An 18,854-nucleotide genomic window follows, 5' to 3' on the forward strand; every position below is an offset into this window, starting at 1 on the left:
CTGAAGGGGAAGGTATGCAGCTTTTGAAGTCAGTTTCAAAACATCGGAACTGCCTTAATACACTGACTGACAGAGCAAATGCAACACCGAGAAGGAGTGGTCAGAACTTTATGCCAATTGCAGGGTAGACTGACGTCACTGAGGTATGCTCATGATGTGAAATGCGCCGCTGTGCTGCGCACGTAACGAACGATAAATGGGACACGGCGTTGGCGAATGGCCCACTTCGTACCGTGATTTCTCAGCCGACAGTCATTGTAGAACGTGTTGTCGTGTGCCACAGGACACGTGTATAGCTAAGAATGGCAGGCCGCCGTCAACGGAGGCATTTCCAGCAGACAGACGACTTCACGAGGGGTATGGTGATCGGGCTGAGAAGGGTAGGTTGGTCGCTTCGTCAAATCGCAGCCGATACCCAAAGGGATGTGTCCACGGTGCAGCGCCTGTGGCGAAGGTGGTTGGCGCAGGGACATGTGGCACGTGCGAGGGGTCCAGGCGCAGCCCGAGTGACGTCAGCACGCGAGGATCGGCGCATCCGCCGCCAAGCGGTGGCAGCCCCGCACGCCACGTCGACCGCCATTCTTCAGCATGTGCAAGACACCCCGGCTGTTCCAATATCGACCAGAACAATTTCCCGTCGATTGGTTGAAGGAGGCCTGCACTCCCGGCGTCCGCTCAGAAGACTACCATTGACTCCACAGCATAGACGTGCACGCCTGGCATGGTGCCGGGCTAGAGCGACTTGGATGAGGGAATGGCGGAACGTCGTGTTCTCCGATGAGTCACGCTTCTGTTCTGTCAGTGATAGTCACCGCAGACGAGTGTGGCGTCGGCGTGGAGAAAGGTCAAATCCGGCAGTAACTGTGGAGCGCCCTACCGCTAGACAACGCGGCATCATGGTTTGGGGCGCTATTGCGTATGATTCCACGTCACCTCTAGTGCGTATTCAAGGCACGTTAAATGCCCACCGCTACGTGCAGCATGTGCTGCGGCCGGTGGCACTCCCGTACCTTCAGGGGCTGCCCAATGCTCTGTTTCAGCAGGATAATGCCCGCCCACACACTGCTCGCATCTCCTAACAGGCTCTACGAGGTGTACAGATGCTTCCGTGGCCAGCGTACTCTCCGGATCTCTCACCAATCGAACACGTATGGGATCTCATTGGACGCCGTTTGCAAACTCTGCCCCAGCCTCGTACGGACGACCAACTGTGGCAAATGGTTGACAGAGAATGGAGAATTATCCCTCAGGACACCATCCGCACTCTTATTGACTCTGTACCTCGACGTGTTTCTGCGTGCATCGCCGCTCGCGGTGGTCCTACATCCTACTGAGTCGATGCCGTGCGCATTGTGTAACCTGCATATCGGTTTGAAATAAATTTCAATTATTCGTCCGTGCCGTCTCTGTTTTTTCCCCAACTTTCATCCCTTTCGAACCACTCCTTCTTGGTGTTGCATTTGCTCTGTCAGTCAGTGTATTATTTAACAATGACGAATTAATTAGACACTCGCTATCTGTGGTCGTGGTCACGGGAAGGAATTCCAATTAAGTTGTATGAAGAATACATGCCAGTAATTTTACCGATAAAGCCCATATTTTTGAATGAACCTTAAGAATGATAGTTCTTTAATGGGAGTTAGGACTGACAATTTGAAACTTCTACAGTTTTAACAAATTTAGTTGTTGCGTTTAGGTACAAATAAACACATATTTTACTAACTTAAAAGTGTATGGTTGTACTGGTTCAAATGTTATTTCATTTTTACACTTAAAAAGTAATCATGTAAAATAAGTTTCTTGCGTAACAGTTTTTTTTTCATTTTATCAAGCTGAAATATTGTTGACATTTACCTAATGTATGTAGAAATTTTATGGGTTTTAGTGTGAGATGAATACAATACTTTACAGAAATGTTCACAATTTTGTTTGTAAATTATAAAAGCAATATTAAACCAGCACTGAACATCAAAATTCGTATTAAAATTTAAAGTATTTCTAACCCATTACATAAATACTTGTACCTTTGCGAACAATCTCACCAATTTAGAACAAATTCTGATAAGAATTGCATCACAAGAAGCGTTTTGTACAGAGCGAAATATTGAAAAATGTGAGAAAAAAGAAAAAGAAAATCTACTCATTTCACAACTGCCCTTCACCATATGTCTCCCCTTCACACTTCCTAATTCTTTCCAAGATATTTTATGCCACTTCTGATGCCTTATCCTCATTTCCCCTTGATCACGACTTGTCTTTCTGCCCTGAGCCACAAGATCATAACATATTGTGCTGCTTTAGGGCGTGTCGTAAGCCTTTAAATACAAAGCACTCTCCCTTTAAATGGTCTCAGAGGGCTTTAAAATGGCGGAGCGACTTAAATGATATCATTATCTGATAGGGGAAGGAATTGACTATATTTTATGAATAAAAGAAAAAACTGTTTTGGTCCAGAAATCAAATATTTCAGTTATTACACCCCTTAAGATACCTGAGACATATTCCATGATTAGTAGTTTCGGTTTGCAGTGGGCAAGGGAGATCATTCCCATGTCAGGCCACTTTTCCCCCACAAATTAAACTGGTACTCATCTGCCGTGGTGTATATGGGCATTACGGTTGTATGCTTCTCCAGAAGTTGCATTCTTATTTCTAAATATCTCGACTCACTCACAACGAACCGAGCCTGTTTTTGGAAACCAAGTACATCTTCACTATCGTTACTATGGAGTTCTCATAGAAATATCATAAAACAACAAAATAGGAAGCTAGGGGTTCAAACATCAAACTGAGACATGAGGCATGTGTGGAATCACTCGTAAGAGTGCGCTGATTAGACCTGCTGGCTATGAGACCATTCAAGAAGTCTGTTGACAACTAAGTTCACTCCTTATGGAGAGCAGAATAGAGGTCTGGAAGTTTCCTTGGTGCAGACTGACTGGGTGAAACTCGGTTCCCTAAAGCATTTTTGCCATGTATCGTGAGACCTTTCTGAGCATTCCATGTGCAGGATGAACTGTATCATCAGCCTCTTGTGCATTATCGTCCTTGGATAGGAACTTGAAACACTTGAACCTCAAAAGAAACCTTAATTAAAGTTCGGTTACCTCGTTTTGTAGCTTCCTAGAAGTTGTGCAACTCTACACACTCTTATGCTAGGAATATACAGTAGTGGAGCTTCGATATTGGAGGTTCTAAATTCCTGTCAGCGTAGCCGTGTGACCTGAGAAATCCACCTGCGATTTTTGTGGATAAAGTGGAGCTCTGAGCTGAGGTGTGAATAGGAGGCATAGCCATTTACTTTTTCTTTCACTTCGTAACAAGATGATGTGAAGGGAGGTTCTATGCGAGGAAAGTTGTACTCTAAAACTGTGTACCAAGTATGTAAATGCACGGGAGAGGCCGTGGCGGTACACAGATGGGGTCACCTAACCGGCAGATAACGGAGTGCTACCTAGTCAGCGTAACGGCATCATTAGCCGAATTGTTTGGTCTTCTTGACCGGGTACACTTCCTCTCAAATCAAATAGCACCTCTGTTGGTCTCACGAGGCTGAGTTAAGGTTACCAGATTCCCTGGTTTAACCGGGTTCCGAAGGCCACAGTGTTGATCATTCAGGTAAGACCCCGGGCAGTTATAACCAGATATACTGTAGATTTTGCTATCCAGTTGTGACCTTTTATTGAGCTCCGACAAATGTTTAATGTCTCTTGGAACTGTCGTCCAAGCCAAGTCCTGCCTTTCCTACTTCTGAATTCCCCGAGAATTCTAGCCAGTGGGAAAGTGTTCATAAAGGCAAACGAAATAATGTCTTCCTGATCCTAATTGACATTTTGAACACACACCATTCATTAAGTAAGCCAGTACACAGAGACTGGTTTAAGTTAGTCACACATCTTATTTCTTACCCTTTGACTACTTCATTTCCATGTTTTACTCGTTAGCGCCTGCCTACCTACTAAATGTTTTCATTTTTGCCCTGAAGGGGGAGGCGGGCCTTCTAGACGGTGACGTCGTCTCTAAGGCCAGTTGACTTGTATCGGAGAAGGTGATAGGGTTGGGGGCCGTGGCCTATACCAGGAACTGTCCCGGCATTCGCCTTAGTGCAGGAGAATGGAAAACCGCGGATAACCATTCTCAGGACAGCCCCTGTCCGTCTCCCGAATACAGAGGTGTAGAGAGCCACGGTAGAGTTGTGGCCACCCCTCCTCTGCTCGGACCAGCCGTGGCCACTTGAGGGCCGAAACCCACTCTGCATCCGCCTGGTCGAGACATATAGGCGTGCTCGATTCACCGGGAAAGACATGAGTTCCGTTTCCCATCACTAACTGGAGAGGCAGATGGCCCTGAGATTCACTCAACCTACACCAAAAATGAGTACTGTACCAGGTTAATTAAAGACCTTCTAGGAATAACGATGTAATCAAGACAATTTTGAAAAGTGAGATTTCAGTGGAAATAGGGTGTATCATCACTCCTCTATGCTGTGGTGTCATCTTATGCCTTACATTTGAACTTCAACCTGGTTTACAGCCAGCAGAACTTTGTCCTCTGTCGTGTGAGGATGGAACATCAGTCAAGATGGTGGAGAGTGCTTGTGTCGGGTCATCATCAGGTATAATAGAGCATTTAAATAAGGCCATATACGATATCATATATATATTTTGAAATATTTTTTTTGACATTTTTACTGTTATTGTTATTTTTATTATTACACTGATATTTGTGTTGCCATTGCATGTACATGATTTCTCTTCTGTTATATACAAATGTAAGACATAACTTGCAAATTACTTTTTTCCTTGCATCACTTCCAATTGTCCGGCTCCATGGCTAAATGGTTAGCGTGCTGGCCTTTGGTCACGGGGGTCCCGAGCTCAATTCCCGGCAGGGTCGGGAATTTTAACCATAATTTGTTAATTTCGCTGGCACAGGGGCTGGGTGTATGTGACATCTTCATCATCATTTCATCCTCATCACGACGCGCAGGTCGACTACGGGAGTCAAATCAAAAGACCTGCATTTGGCGAGGCGAACTTGTCCTCGGACACTCCCGGTGCTAAAAGCCATACGGCATTCCATTTTTACTTCCAATTCATACGTTATGTTTAAAACCTTAAGTTACAACAATAGAATACTGTTTTTAATAGACGAACTCATTTGTACACTTGTATATGCAATTCGTTCAAGTAGTGTATTACCATGGAATAGACCTCAAAAATAATTGTCCTTTCTCCTGAAAAATTACTGATTTCTTAGTTACATCTTTATTCCGGAAAGGTCTTCAATTCCTGGGATTATAGGCGGCTGGAAATAGTGTAACCACTCTCTTCAATATAGTACCAAGGTTACGAATAGTGGGAGCCATTACCTTCCGCTCCTTTGAGATCTTTTCTTTACCAAGCTCGATAGCTGCAGTCACTTAAGTGCGGCCAGTATCCAGTAATCGGGAGATAGTGGGTTCGAGCCCCACTGTCGGCAGCCCTGAAGGTGGTTTTCCGTGGTTTCCCATTTTCACAATAGGCAAATGCCGGGGCTGTACCTTAATTAAGTTCACGGCCGCTTCCTTCCAATTCCTAGGCCTTTCGTATCCCATCGTCGCAATAAGACCTATCTGTGTCGGTGCGACGTAAAGCAAATAGTAGATCTTTGCTTTGTTTAACTAATTTTGCTTACCTTTCGGACACACATCATGCACTTTCACCCCTGTATCAGTTTACTGTTCTCAACATTGGTGTGCTTTTCGAGACAGTAAAATTCGGAACTAGTGGGTTAATAATCGAGTTTAAGACGAGTCATGACCGAAATTTGGAACTTTTACATTTATATCACTTATCACAACCAATTTGTTTAAAAAAAACATTCATATAGGGCCTACATTAATAAGATATAGCACCACACCACAGAGTATGGTTCCAGTGTATGGGACCCTCACCAAGATTACTTGATTCAAGAACTGGAAAAAATCCAAAGAAAAGCAGCTCGATTTTTTCTGGGTGATTTCCGACAAAAGAGTAACGTTACGAAAATGTTGCAAAGTTTGGGCTGGGAAGACTTGGGAGGAAGGAGACGAGCTGCTCGACTAAGTGGTATGTTCCGAGCTGTCAGTGGAGAGATGGTGTGGAATGACATCAGTAGAAGAATACGTTTGAGTGGTGTCTTTAAAAGTAGGAAATATCACAATATGAAGATAACGCTGGAATTTAAGAGGAAAGATCGGGGCAAATATTCGTTTATAGGAAGGGAAGTTAGGGATAGGATTAACTTACCAAGGAAGATATTCAATAAATTTCCAATTTCTTTGAAATGATTTAAGAAAAGGAACAACAGAATCTGCCATCTGGGCGATTGCCCTAAATGCAGATCAGTATTGATTGATTAATGCACACAAAATTTGGAGTTGATTAGTTAATTTTTTGCCAAGTTATTAACAAATAATATTAGTTTTCTATATGTTGCGGCACAGTTTTAATTATTTTTGGCCTATAATTTGAGAGACTTGTCAAAAATAATCATATACTAAATAATAACTCTGGGTTTTACAGTCGGATATAAACTAATGGAGATATGTTTTCAATTTTTCATTATTCATAGAGTAGTCAAAAATCTAGTTCGGTGTTCTTTTAGGAGAACCAATACGAAGGTAATATTCAACTGATAATAAGAATTAGAACTAATTTTAATTCCTGTACATATTGAAACATTATCTGAAAAATTCAGGTGAATCTGATAAGAACTCTGTCGCAAGGAGCATTTATACATGACAAAGAGCTGATTTTATATATATATATATATTGCTATCTGCTTTACGTCGCACCGACACAGATAGGTCTTATGGCGATGATGGAACAGGATAGGCCTGGGAATGGGAAGGAAGTGGCCGCGGCCTTAATTAAGGTACAGCCCCAGCACTTGTCTGATGTGCAAATGGAAAACTACGGAAAACCATCTTCAGGGCTGCCGACAGTGGGGTTCGAATACACTATCTCTCGGATGCTGAAAATATTTTAAAAACTAGAAAATGCAGTTGTAAGTTTTAAGAAACATTCTTTAAAACTGCTCCGGACTGTAAGTTACTCCCTCAGACTTCTGTCTCCTCTTATGCAAAGCCTAGCCCTACTACAAGGTAAATATATTCCAGTGGGATTCTTGAAATGGTGGTCCGAAAATACTTTGAAGCCAAAATTGTGTGACAGCGTGAGAGAAATGGCGTGGACTTGCTCTATATACACCGTGCCGCTATTCTTTGAATCCGAAATTTAGAGCTTTTAAAATGGCGTTAGGGAAATAACTGACAGCGGGATTTGAAAGAGGGGAAATTGGTGATTTTTAGGGTTAAAATTCTATATTTTCATCAAAAAACAAAAAATTTCAGTCGTGATTCCCTTTAAGGGATGACCGAGTAGTAATTTGTTTATAAATTATTACCTGGCTGGATGAAGACTCCATACTGGAGGATTCCTCTCGAGAGATGACGCTACCTCCTGCTGGGGTTATCTCCATGGTGACTTTTGCCGCGACGCTCCCGACCGGTAAACTGAAACAATAAGTACAATCTTTAGATGAGGGCTCGAAATATGACCTGTACTACCAAGTACAGCAATCAGAAACTGGAGGAGTGATATAATATGCACATACGACGATGACTGAAATGAATAGTTTAAATATTATTTTCTATTTACTTGACTGAGCAAAAGTGGGAAAATAATAAAAAATCCACAGTTCGGTGTTTTGGGCAAGCAACTGAACATTGAAATTGTTCCTTCACGAAATGTGGAAAAGAGAACTTTTTGAATATGAAGGAGAAGTAAATCATGAGATTGCTTACAATGTACACAATATTTATAATTATAGACAAATAAATATATCTTTTGTCCGATGTATTTGAGTTGCTTTCTTTCCGAACTACCTTGTCTTAAACATCGATGGTTTTATCAGCTGACGGAATCGTGATCGATACATCTTCGACATGTGACTTCTTTTGTTTGAATACCGATACAAGAATCGCTCTGTAAGTGCTAAAGTATACCGTATAATACATAATTTCGAGTGGGGTCATCTTGCTTAAAACTACATAGAGAGTCGTTCCGTTACGAGTACCGATCCCCAAGTGTTTTCTAGTATACGTTTAAAAGATGCTTTTCGTGTAAATAATTGATGACTGAATGTGCAGCGAGATTCGACCTGAAGTCAAAGTTGAAATCTCCACATAAAATCAAACGATAGTAATACAGATCGTACGATTATGACGTTCCATAACATCAATATAGAAGGTAATGATAGCCCTGTCCATCAGGAGCATCAATAGATGTGCACTAATGTTGTGTGTACAGTAAAATCCTGTAACTGCAACTCTCTGTTTCACACCATGTTTATCGAAGTACTTGGCGAACGTCAAGCGAACATCACCATTTGGAGTATTTATTTATATCGTGTCAGAAGCATACATAAGTTTAAAATTAAATATAAGGATAAAACATAAAACATAATGTAAATACTTCAGTGACGAAGAGCCACATTAAACTATGTGAGCCCAAAACCTTGCAACATTAAGTGCATTTGGCTTCGCTTTAACCAGGTCTTCTGTTGTGCAGCTGAATGGGCATGAACTACATTGCAGCCCATTTGGAGTGTTAAGAACATCGATCTCAACCTTTTCACAGTACGAAAAACCTGATTTTAAGGATTCATAAATAGCTACAGCTCCTCGTCGCTTCTCGTAACACCGAGCTCGATAGCTGCAGTCGCTTAAGTGCGGCCAGTATCCAGTATTCGGGAGAACCCCACTGTCGGCAGCCCTGAAAATGGTTTTCCGTGGTTTCCCATTTTCACACCAGGCAAATGCTGGGGCTGTACCTTAATTAAGGCCACGGCCGCTTCCTTCCCACTCCTAGCCCTTTCCTGTCCTATCGTCGCCGTAAGACCTATCCGTGCCGGTGCGACGTAAAACAAATAGCAAAAAAAAAAAAACAAAAAAAAAAAAGCTTCTCGTAACGCCTAGTCGAGATCTTGTGATACATCGATAACCTTCTAAATGTATAGTTTCACCACTATCACCAGAATATCCTCTCTTCAGATCTCTTCTCAGGCATAAGTTTCTACATGGATTATCACGAGGATCATCTCAACATACCAGACCTCATTCTGCATTCATCCAAGTTTCTGACAACACCAAGAGAGACATCCGTGGAAGGACCGAATCACCGTTGGCATCTTCCCGACGAGCTTGAAGACTTTGAACGTTAAAAGAGGCGATCACCAAGCTCGATAGCTGCAGTCGCTTAAGTGCGGCCAGTATCCAGTATTCGGGAGATAGTAGGTTCGAACCCCACTGTCGGCAGCCCTGAAAATGGTTTTCCGTGATTTCCCATTTTCACACCAGGCAAATGCTGGGGCTGTACCTTAATTAAGGCCACGGCCGCTTCCTTCCCACTCCTAGCCCTTCCCTGTCCCATCGTCGCCATAAGACCTATCTGTGTCGGTGCGACGTAAAGCAACTAGCAAAAAAAAAAAAAAAAAAAAAAAAAAAAAAAGGAGGCGATCGCTAACGCTTCTTCTTGCTTCGCCCGTTGATGAACGCATCATATCGATCGTAAAGAACACCACTTTAATATTTTCCACTTTTCTAACGTATTATTTGCAACCAAACGACGTTTATGTGTTGGCGGCATAATGGCGTACGACATACTCACGTGACTAATTGTTAGATAACATAACCTCAAACCGGAAACTCATTGGTTCACTAACTTCACCACTAGTAACGCTATTATCACATCATACATGATCCCCTTCAATTTGAACTGGAGATCTTAATTTCACAAAATTTAAAAGTACGGCACACATTTTTAACAAAGGAGCAAACTATTTATTGATATATTTAAAATGAACATCGGATAATAACTGTGGAACAAGTTCATTTTAAAAAATTGCACATTTTCCGTTTTTTCGTGAATAACATTTGGACCGGATATGATTTACAAAATTTCCTTTCTCTAATTGATAGAGCTCTCCAAGACACGCATTTTGACACTTTCACTATTTCTCTACCTTAAATACTTTAGTCACAGTTGTGTGAAATAGCTTAACTTTACGTTTTTGTTAAAGTGGGGCCCATACTGTGTGATCTAAGAAACAGTTTCAATGTTAAAATAAAAATACAGAATATAAAATAAAAATATGAAAAGAACAAATACGATTAGCCAATAGGCCAAATCCCCTTCCATCTCCTTATTTTCACAAATCCATTACCCAACTCCTAAATCCTTCAGTTCAGGTTTAACCCGCTTAAATCTTTTGGCCAGCGAGAAGGCGTTACTTTCTAGGTGACCCGCCTACCCGTTCAGGGGAGGAATGAAAACTTGCTATGATGATGACACAACTGTATCAGTTTTCTACGTAGTCTCCACTGCGTTCAATACAAGTTCTCCATCGTTTACAAACTGCACGAATTTCTCCAGAAAGAAACCTTCGTTGTCTGCACAGCCACTCGTCCACTCATCTTCATCCGAACGGAACATTTCCCACCCATTGCCTCCTTGAGTGTCCCAAACACGTGGTAATCACTAGGGGCGAGGTCTGGTGAATATGGTGGATGTGAATTGCTTTGATGGTTTCAACTTTTGCACGTGCAGAATGAGAGCAATCATTGTCATGTTGTTGATGTGACAAACATGCATTATCAAATTGAATCGCCATTCATTTATTATTTTTCAATAGGTTTGACATCTTCACTGTTCGAAAACTTAATAACAGATCATTGCTCTTTTTTCGTGCATGTCTGAAGTGGAGTGACCATTGTTACGCTGGTACTTTGATGCTGTTTCCTTGTCTGCACGGTGATGTCGCCTACATATTCATAATATTCGTTAAAGCCCTTGTAACAGCACTACATACGGGAAGAAACGTGTTGCGACATTTCTAAATTTTATTACATTTTCAAGGCTTTAATTTGACTCATCCTCGTGTTATGTTGATTCATATTATTTCGGGAGTGGAAGATGAGACTCGAAACTTCGGTTTGGAATTCAATTTGAGGAAGACATATGAGGCTTTTTGAGAAGTGACTGACCCCCTAAGTTTTCGAAACAACGTTGCACTGCCAGGATGAGTAGCTCAGACAATAGAGTGCTGGCTCGCTGAGCTCAAGCTGATGGGTTCGATCCTCACTGTCGGTAGCCCTGAAGGTAGCTTTGTGCACTCCCCCATTTTCACTCCAGTCAAATGTTTAATTAAAGCCTTGGCCACTTCCTTCTCAGTCCTAGTCATTTTACATCACACCGCCATTTCTAAGTTCTGTCTGTGACACTGCGCCGTAAAACAGATAGTAAAATGAAATAAAAGTCCATATGAGGAAAGCTAAAAAATTCATACATTTTCGACCCCGCAAAACTTTATCTCTAATTGTTGTAGGAAAGCAGTTGTATTACCATCATCTCGGGCTTAGATGAAGTTTTCTGATCGTATCTCACATGAGAGACCGGAATTAACATTTAGACGGTCAGTTATAATATTTTGAAGAAAACCCTTCAAATTACAGTCCCCCTCCTCTGTCATGTTTAATTCTTTCTGAGGGTGGAAAGCAAAGCAAAGCAAATTCACCTCCGTACAGGCCATGAAGACCCTTGGAGGAGTAGAAGGTAAAGGCTTCCACCATTGTTAACCTCGGCACGTGATGGGGTAGAGTGGTTCGCTGTACGCCCGGCCGCCTTTGCCCACAGGAATTAACCTGGTACTCATTTTCGGTGTAGGCTGAGTGAACCTCCGGGCCATATGCACCTCCGGAAGTGGAAATCTCGTTTATTAAATTTTACGACTTCCTGACGGGGATTCGAACACGTCTTTCCTGGCGAACCGAGCACGCGTTTACCTCCTCGGCCAGGCAGCCCCTCTCTGAGAGTGGAGGCAATAGAATAACACCCACGGTATCCCCTGCCTGTTGGGCCTCAGAGGCTCTTGACATGGGAGTGTGGATTGGTGATCACGGGGCCCTTAGTTGAGTTCTGGCATTGCTTCCACTTACATGTCTCAGGCTCCTCACTTTAATCTATCCCATCCAACTTCCCGTGGTCAACGCTTGTTCCTTTCCGACCCCAACGGTATTAGAGCATTAGAGGTCTAGGGAGTTTTTCATTTTCACGCCCTTCGTCGCCCTTGTCTTTCCTTGGCCGATACTTTCATTTTTCGAAATGTTCGATCCCTTTCATTTTTCCCCTTTGATCAGTATTACTAGAGGATGGTTGCCCAGTTGTACTGGTAATCACCACTACCACCTGCCATGTTTATTTATTGTATGACTTTCAGTGCCGGGAGTGTCCGAGGACATGTTCGGCTCTCCAGGTGTAGGTCTTTCTTTCTATTTGATGGCCATGGGAAACCTGCTATGAGGTGAAGATGGTAATGAGGTAGGGGAAAGCCTGGTGCCGGCACATAGCCTATTCCTGTCAATTTATTTTTGCTAGTTGCTTTACGTCGCACCGACACAGATAGGTCTTATGGCGACGATGGGACAGGGAAGGGCTAGGAATGGGAAGGAAGCGGCCGTGGTCTTAATTAAGGTACAGCCCCAACATTTGCCTGGTGTGAAAATGGGAAACTACGGAAAACCATTTTCAGGGCTGTCGACAGTGGGGTTCGAACCTACTATCTCCCGAATACTGGATACTGGCCGCACTTAAGCGACTGCAGCTATCGAGCTCGGTCTCTCGCTCCTGTCAATTAACGCAAAGGAGTCTGCTCAAGGCTTAACGTCTCCATTCGACGGACGAGTCACCATCAACAGCGTTATATGGCTTCACAATACATGCACACTGTGGAGAGGTTTGGAGCTTAATCCAGGCTTTTTGCATACAATCTAGTGATTTAAACGCTTTCCACCAGCAGGACTCGAACCGGCTAAACACAATGTGAGATATAGATTGGACGCCTTAACGCTTATGGCTACAAGGTGGGCTCCGGCCAACAGTGGCCCTGTGCACAATTTCCCTGATAGCTCAGCTAACTTTCTTGTGTACGGTACTCTTTTTTTGTTGTCGTAAAAATGCTATTTATTCGGGGCGTCGACCTTTTGCCCCTACTTTGCACCATAGGTTGTGAACCTGCATGTATTTGGAAATGGCGGAAGTGTAAAGTGTTGAAAGTCAGGAAAGGAACATTAAGGACCACACAAACACCCAGTCCCCAGACCAGGAATATTAATCATTTAGAATTAAAAACCCCTGATGCAGCCGGGAATCGAACCCGAGGCCGCAGGGTGACAGGCGACGCGTTGCCCCACTACACCGCGGGGCCGGCCTACTCTTTTCTTAATAATGTTGTTGATTTTTACGTCCTACTAACTACTTTTACGGTCTTCGATGCCGGAAATTTATCGCTCATGAGTTCCTTTACGTGCCAGTAAATCTAACGACACGAGGCTGACATATTTGAGCACCTTCAAATACCACCGGATTGAGCCAGGATAGAACCTGCCATGTTGTGGTCAGAAGGCTAGTGCTTTACCCTCTGAGCTACTCAGCCCGAAGCACTATTTTTAACTACTTCTGAATCTAGTGTTCTTTCTAATACATTCCTTAATAAATTCTCCTAATATTTTTAAATTAGTGTTAAAACAAAGCATTGATTTTGCGGAATCTTTAGAGCAGTTCTTTTTACAATTCACTTTACGTCGCATCGACACGGACAGGTCTTCTGGCGACGATGGGATAGGGAAGGGCTAGAAGTGGGAAGGAAACGACTGTGGTCTTAATTAAGGTACAGCCCCAGCATTTGTCCGGTGTGAAAATAGGAAACCACGGAAAACCATTTTCAGAGCTACTGACAGTGGGGTTCGAACCCAATATCTTGTGAATGCAAGCTGATAGTTACCCAAGCGCGGCCACTTGCTCGGTGTAGAACAGTTTTTTGTTTGTTCTTTATCTGAAGAACTCTTCAACACAAGGAAGTGATTTAAAATCATTAGATAAAACGTTTACAGACACATTAAAAAAACTTCATAGGTTCACATTGGATAGTTTCCGAGTTATCAGGGAAAGGGTTCTTAAAAATGTAATTTGTGGGGAATAAGCAATAAACATTTGTTTTCATATTGACACTGACCAGTATGTTAAATATTAACTGCAGCATCTTGCGTTTTAAATCATAATAAAAAAAACTATGACAGGCATCAAACTATTTTCCGTGAAGAAAATATTCCTGAATTATTTGAGTACAAAACAATTTCTTTTAGAAAAGTGACATTTTGAAGGTCTTAAGATCTGCCAGCCCCTTAATTAGCGCTCACCGTGTATTTTTTTTTCTAATGTCCCACATTTCCAGTAAAATTGTACCTCAACCATTCGGACCGGATCTTTAGTTTCGGAGCTATAAACCAAATGTGAGCGCATAATTTCGTTACGCTAAGGTTCGAATGATGTAGACTGATTTTCACGTCAAAATCCCATGATTACCGCTGTACGTATTGGATTACGAGTTCTCTCAAAGAATGTGAATTGCTGGGACTGTACCTTAATTAAGGCCAGGGCCGCTTCCTTCCCATTACTAGGCCTTTCCTATCCCATCCTCGCCATAAGACCTATCTGTGTCGGTGCGACGTAAAACAAATAGAAAAAAATAAAATTATGTGAATTAGACTACTTGGTAATGGAATCGGAATTCCAGATAATTCTTGCTGTAGTATTTACTGTGCGATAACTATAAACTCGTTTGTTTACGATGTCCCGGGTTCGAGGCAACGCATGAGTGTCGGGTGTCATGTTGGTGGGCGTGTTGTTTGGCGCGCTGTAGAAGCAGCGCCCTGTCCCGTCCTGGCTGTGCTCAGGGAATAAATAACTCTCCCCGGTCTCAGGACTATTTCCAGCCCCGACGGGGGATTCGCGCCAAGGAGTTGCGGCTCTCAGCATTGTTATCAGCGGGACAGATACTGTTCTCACTCTCCTTAGGTTCATCCTGCTTGAGAACATCCCCTGCTTCTCAGCAGAGTAAATAAAAATCGGAAAAAGTTGAAGTTGATATAAGGGTATCGGGGTATCACAGCCGACAAACTTATTTGCTTAAATTATAAAACAAATGGCTGCGCTGTCTGTACTGATATGTGCACTTGCAATTAATTTGCCTAGTCCAACACAAGAAGAGTGTCAACCTCTGGATCGAATGATTACGGGTTCAACCCCAGCTCGACACTCCATGGCGTACGATTTCGGCTTGTAAAATATTTCTCGTGACACGTTTGGTGTTTGTTGTTGTTTAGGTCATCAGGCCATAGACTGGTTTTGATGCAGCTCTCCATTCCACCCTATCCTGTACTTTTTAATTTCTACGCGACTACTGCAACCTTCATCTACTCTAATATGCAGCGGTGGCTCGTGACCAAATTTTCAGGGGGTTCACAACAAAATTGGTGTTCACGTCTGAAATATACCAAAGTAGAATGTAAATAAGTACAAATTTACTTACTTAAATCATTGCACTAAAAGTTCCTTGTACGGTTGCTTCTCTACTCATAATATGGTAGAACCCTTATAACCGAGGATGCATTTTCCCGACACTAATCTGTGAGTGTACAAGACAAGTAAAATTACGACTGCCGGGCCGAGTCGCTCAGGCTTTGGCTGAGGCTCCGGCTTTCTGATCCCGTGATAACGAAAACCTGTTCAGAATTAGCTACTAGCGAAATATTTCGGCGATGTAATGCAACAATAACTTCTGGGAACTGTAGCCAACAATAACAGAGGAGGTAGCGGACCCTTGTGGTCAACTGTAATACTATCTCTGGTTTGAGGGTGGTTGTAGACGGAAAGGCACGTTCCTTACCGTGCTCCTCGCTTATGGATATATCTGTGCATAAACCATGACGTCATCTCCATGCGCATGCGTATAGTCTTAAGGTTCGTAGCAAAATCTCCAGTGTGCTCTCTGGCACTGTGGCCCCAAAAGGGCGGTTATGATCCTAAATGGCCATGCATGTGTGTATTTGAAATGACGAGCCACTTTTCTATAGTTCGGATCCCACGTAAAACTTCAGTTCCCGCAATATTAAGAGTTGTGTAATACTGCAAGCTTGCTTGTTGAGATGAACCTTGCTCGGTACTCATGGGTCACTAGATCCAAAGTATGAGAATTCAACGAACCGCGCATTCCGGGCAACTGTGAACACAAATACATAATTACTAAACACTGCACACCTGTAATTTTATTGTAATTATAAATCTATTGATGGTAATTAATTTAATTAATTTCGTGTGACTATTCCTAGCCGACTGCAGCCCTTGTAATGCAGACCCTCCGATGAGGGTGGGCGGCATCTGTCGTATATAGATAAGTGCGTATTATTGTGGTGTGGGATAGTGTTATGTGTGGTGTGTGAGTTGCAGGGATGTTGGGGACAGCGCCAACACCCAGCCCCCGAGCCAATGGAATTAACTAATTAAGGTTAAAATCCCCAGACCCGGCCGGGAATCGAACCTGGGACCCTCTGAACCGAAGGCCAGTACGCTGACCATTCCGCCAATGAGTCGTATGGTGATGACAACTATCATTATAATGTTATTATCATCGTATGATTTCGAGCGACAATAAAGTAGCGATGAGAATCGAACCATGCGCCCTACAATGAAAGGTCAACATAGTAAACTCTTTTGAATGAAAAGAGAACACAATTAATTGATTTCTTTATATTCCTTTACCATGAAAGTGTATTTATCAGTGAATGCATAAAAGTGATATATTCTTTTTTTACATTTTTTTTTACAAGTTGCTTTGTGTCGCACCGACACAGATAGGTCTTGTTGGGACGATGGGATAGGAAAGGGCTAGGATGGTAAGGAAGTGGCCATTGCCTTAATTAAGGTACAGCCCCAAAATTTGCCTGGGGAAACCACGGAAAACCATCTCCGAACCCACTATCTCCCCGATGCAAGCTCCCAGCTGTGTGGCCCTAACCGCATGGCCAACTTGCCCGTTAAAAGTGATATTAACTGAGTGAGTTGGCTAATCGGTACAAGTAATAGAGACCGAAGGATTATATGATAGGTTCGAACACCACGACAGGCATTCCTGAGCATGATTTGTCCGTGGTTTTCCATATACGCACCATGTACATATAGGGACTTTATACAGTATTAACCAAGAGCATAGCCGGTGACTTCCCAGTTCTACAGCTCTCCTTATACATAAATATAGGTACTTACTATTTTATTACATTTAATACCAGTGATTTGCGACGCCGTATTGATCTTCATTTTAAAAGAGTAGACCTAATATAATTTGAACGTGTAGATAATCTAGGACAAATAAGTTAAACTGAAAGAGAAGGTTTTGAATAGCAAAGACATTGCGAAGTAATTTGTTGATAAATTAGATAACTGCCATTAATCTCATTTTTTGCCAACGAAAGCTAAAGACCACTGATACGATCTTGAATTGAAGAGTAATTTTAACACTGAGTTAACAGTGTTCAGAAACAGCAGGGATATAAAATCCTGCTGACACTAACATTTGAAGTCGTTTGATGTTGTTCAAAATATCTGCAGCTAATTGAATTTTCTTTTTCAGTTTCCTACCGTGTAAATGTAAAATTTCAGATTTTCTTTCCTAAGGGCATGTCTGTCCTTTTTGTTGCAAATCCTTTCAACATCTCAACCAACTCTAATAATAATGCGAAATTATTGTAGGGCCTATTTGCTTTAAACGTCGTAAATTGAGTTTTACCGGGCGAGTTGGCCGTGCGGTTAAGGGCACGGAGCTGTGAGCTCGCATTCGGGAGATAGTGGGTTCGAATCCCACTGTCGGTAGCCCTGAAGATGGTTTTCCGTGGTTTCCCATTTTCACACCAGGCAAATGCTGGGGCTGTACCTTAATTAATGCCACGGCCGCTTCCTTCCCACTCCTAGTCCTTTCCTGTCCCATCGTCGCTATAAGACGTAAAGCAAATAGCAAAACTGAGTTTTGTCTGAAGCAATATGACAGCCACTGAGTCCATTTGCTTCAACTCTAGAAACATATAAGTGATGCGTGCTTATTCTGTTCTCGTTGGCTGGCACTGATACTACTGTTGATATGGTAACGGGCAGAAAACTCGGCCTCAGCGAGCGAATGCATTGCAGTATGTGTCGCACTCTCTCTTTGTCCACTGGAATGAAGTCCCATGAGTACCACAGGAAAGGCCACGCATCTCCCATGTAAAATCGTCTACGGATGGACATAGTTCGAATTCACGCCAACAGGTGAAGATGTGCGCGTCAACATTGCGAATATGGCACAATCATTTCCTTGAAAGCAACGTATTTTCCTTTTCGAAATACAAAAATCATGGACCTGAGAGGTTCGTTGTACTTTTTTTTATGTAAATAGGAGGTAGGAATGTACAGTATATTTTGTGCCAATTTCAGCTGCTGAAACATTGTCATTTTCTCAATATCGCTGTGAATGACAGACAGAATAAGGATTTTGTATATAAAAGAGGCGATCAACAGTTTTCGTTCGAAGGTCGTACAGTCCTGAATCTTGATGCCTATCCGGCAAAATCGCCGAGACAATAGAGGCTCTGGGAGAAGCGAGAGGAGTGAACCACGGCATAATAGCCCGGAAGATTTTTATTATATTGACACCGGCCGTGAAAGCCTTCATACTTTAATAGAGGCTCTCACCCCACCGACGCACCAGGTTGAAGATCCCCATGTGATGAAACATCGGGTCCTGCTGATTGAAGAAGACCGTAACCGCCTGCTGCACATCCTCGTCCGACAAGAAGCGCCAACCCTTCAAGACCTTTTTGAGGGGACAAAGGCGTGATAATCGCATGGGGAGAGATGAGGAGTATAGGCCTCATCCACCGCCCGCTTGTAGTTGTCCGTAATGGA

The 18,854-nt window shown here is 42.7% G+C and overlaps 1 protein-coding gene across 6 annotated transcripts in view; it reads right to left on the minus strand.

Annotated features, from left to right (window-relative positions):
* The window catches only part of LOC136878904 (uncharacterized), a 318,860-nt gene that overhangs the window by 212,824 nt on the left and 87,182 nt on the right, over positions 1 to 18,854 (minus strand). For all 6 annotated transcript variants that reach the window (XM_068228857.1, XM_068228858.1, XM_067152497.2 and 3 more), the window contains exon 3: positions 7,429 to 7,537. In XM_068228857.1, coding sequence (XP_068084958.1) covers positions 7,429 to 7,503 — 75 coding nt within the window. In that variant the 5' untranslated portion in view covers positions 7,504 to 7,537. The remainder of the gene's footprint in view (positions 1 to 7,428; positions 7,538 to 18,854) is intronic.

This window comes from Anabrus simplex, chromosome 8 (genome assembly GCF_040414725.1).
Source record: "Anabrus simplex isolate iqAnaSimp1 chromosome 8, ASM4041472v1, whole genome shotgun sequence".
Lineage (NCBI taxonomy): Eukaryota > Metazoa > Arthropoda > Insecta > Orthoptera > Tettigoniidae > Anabrus > Anabrus simplex.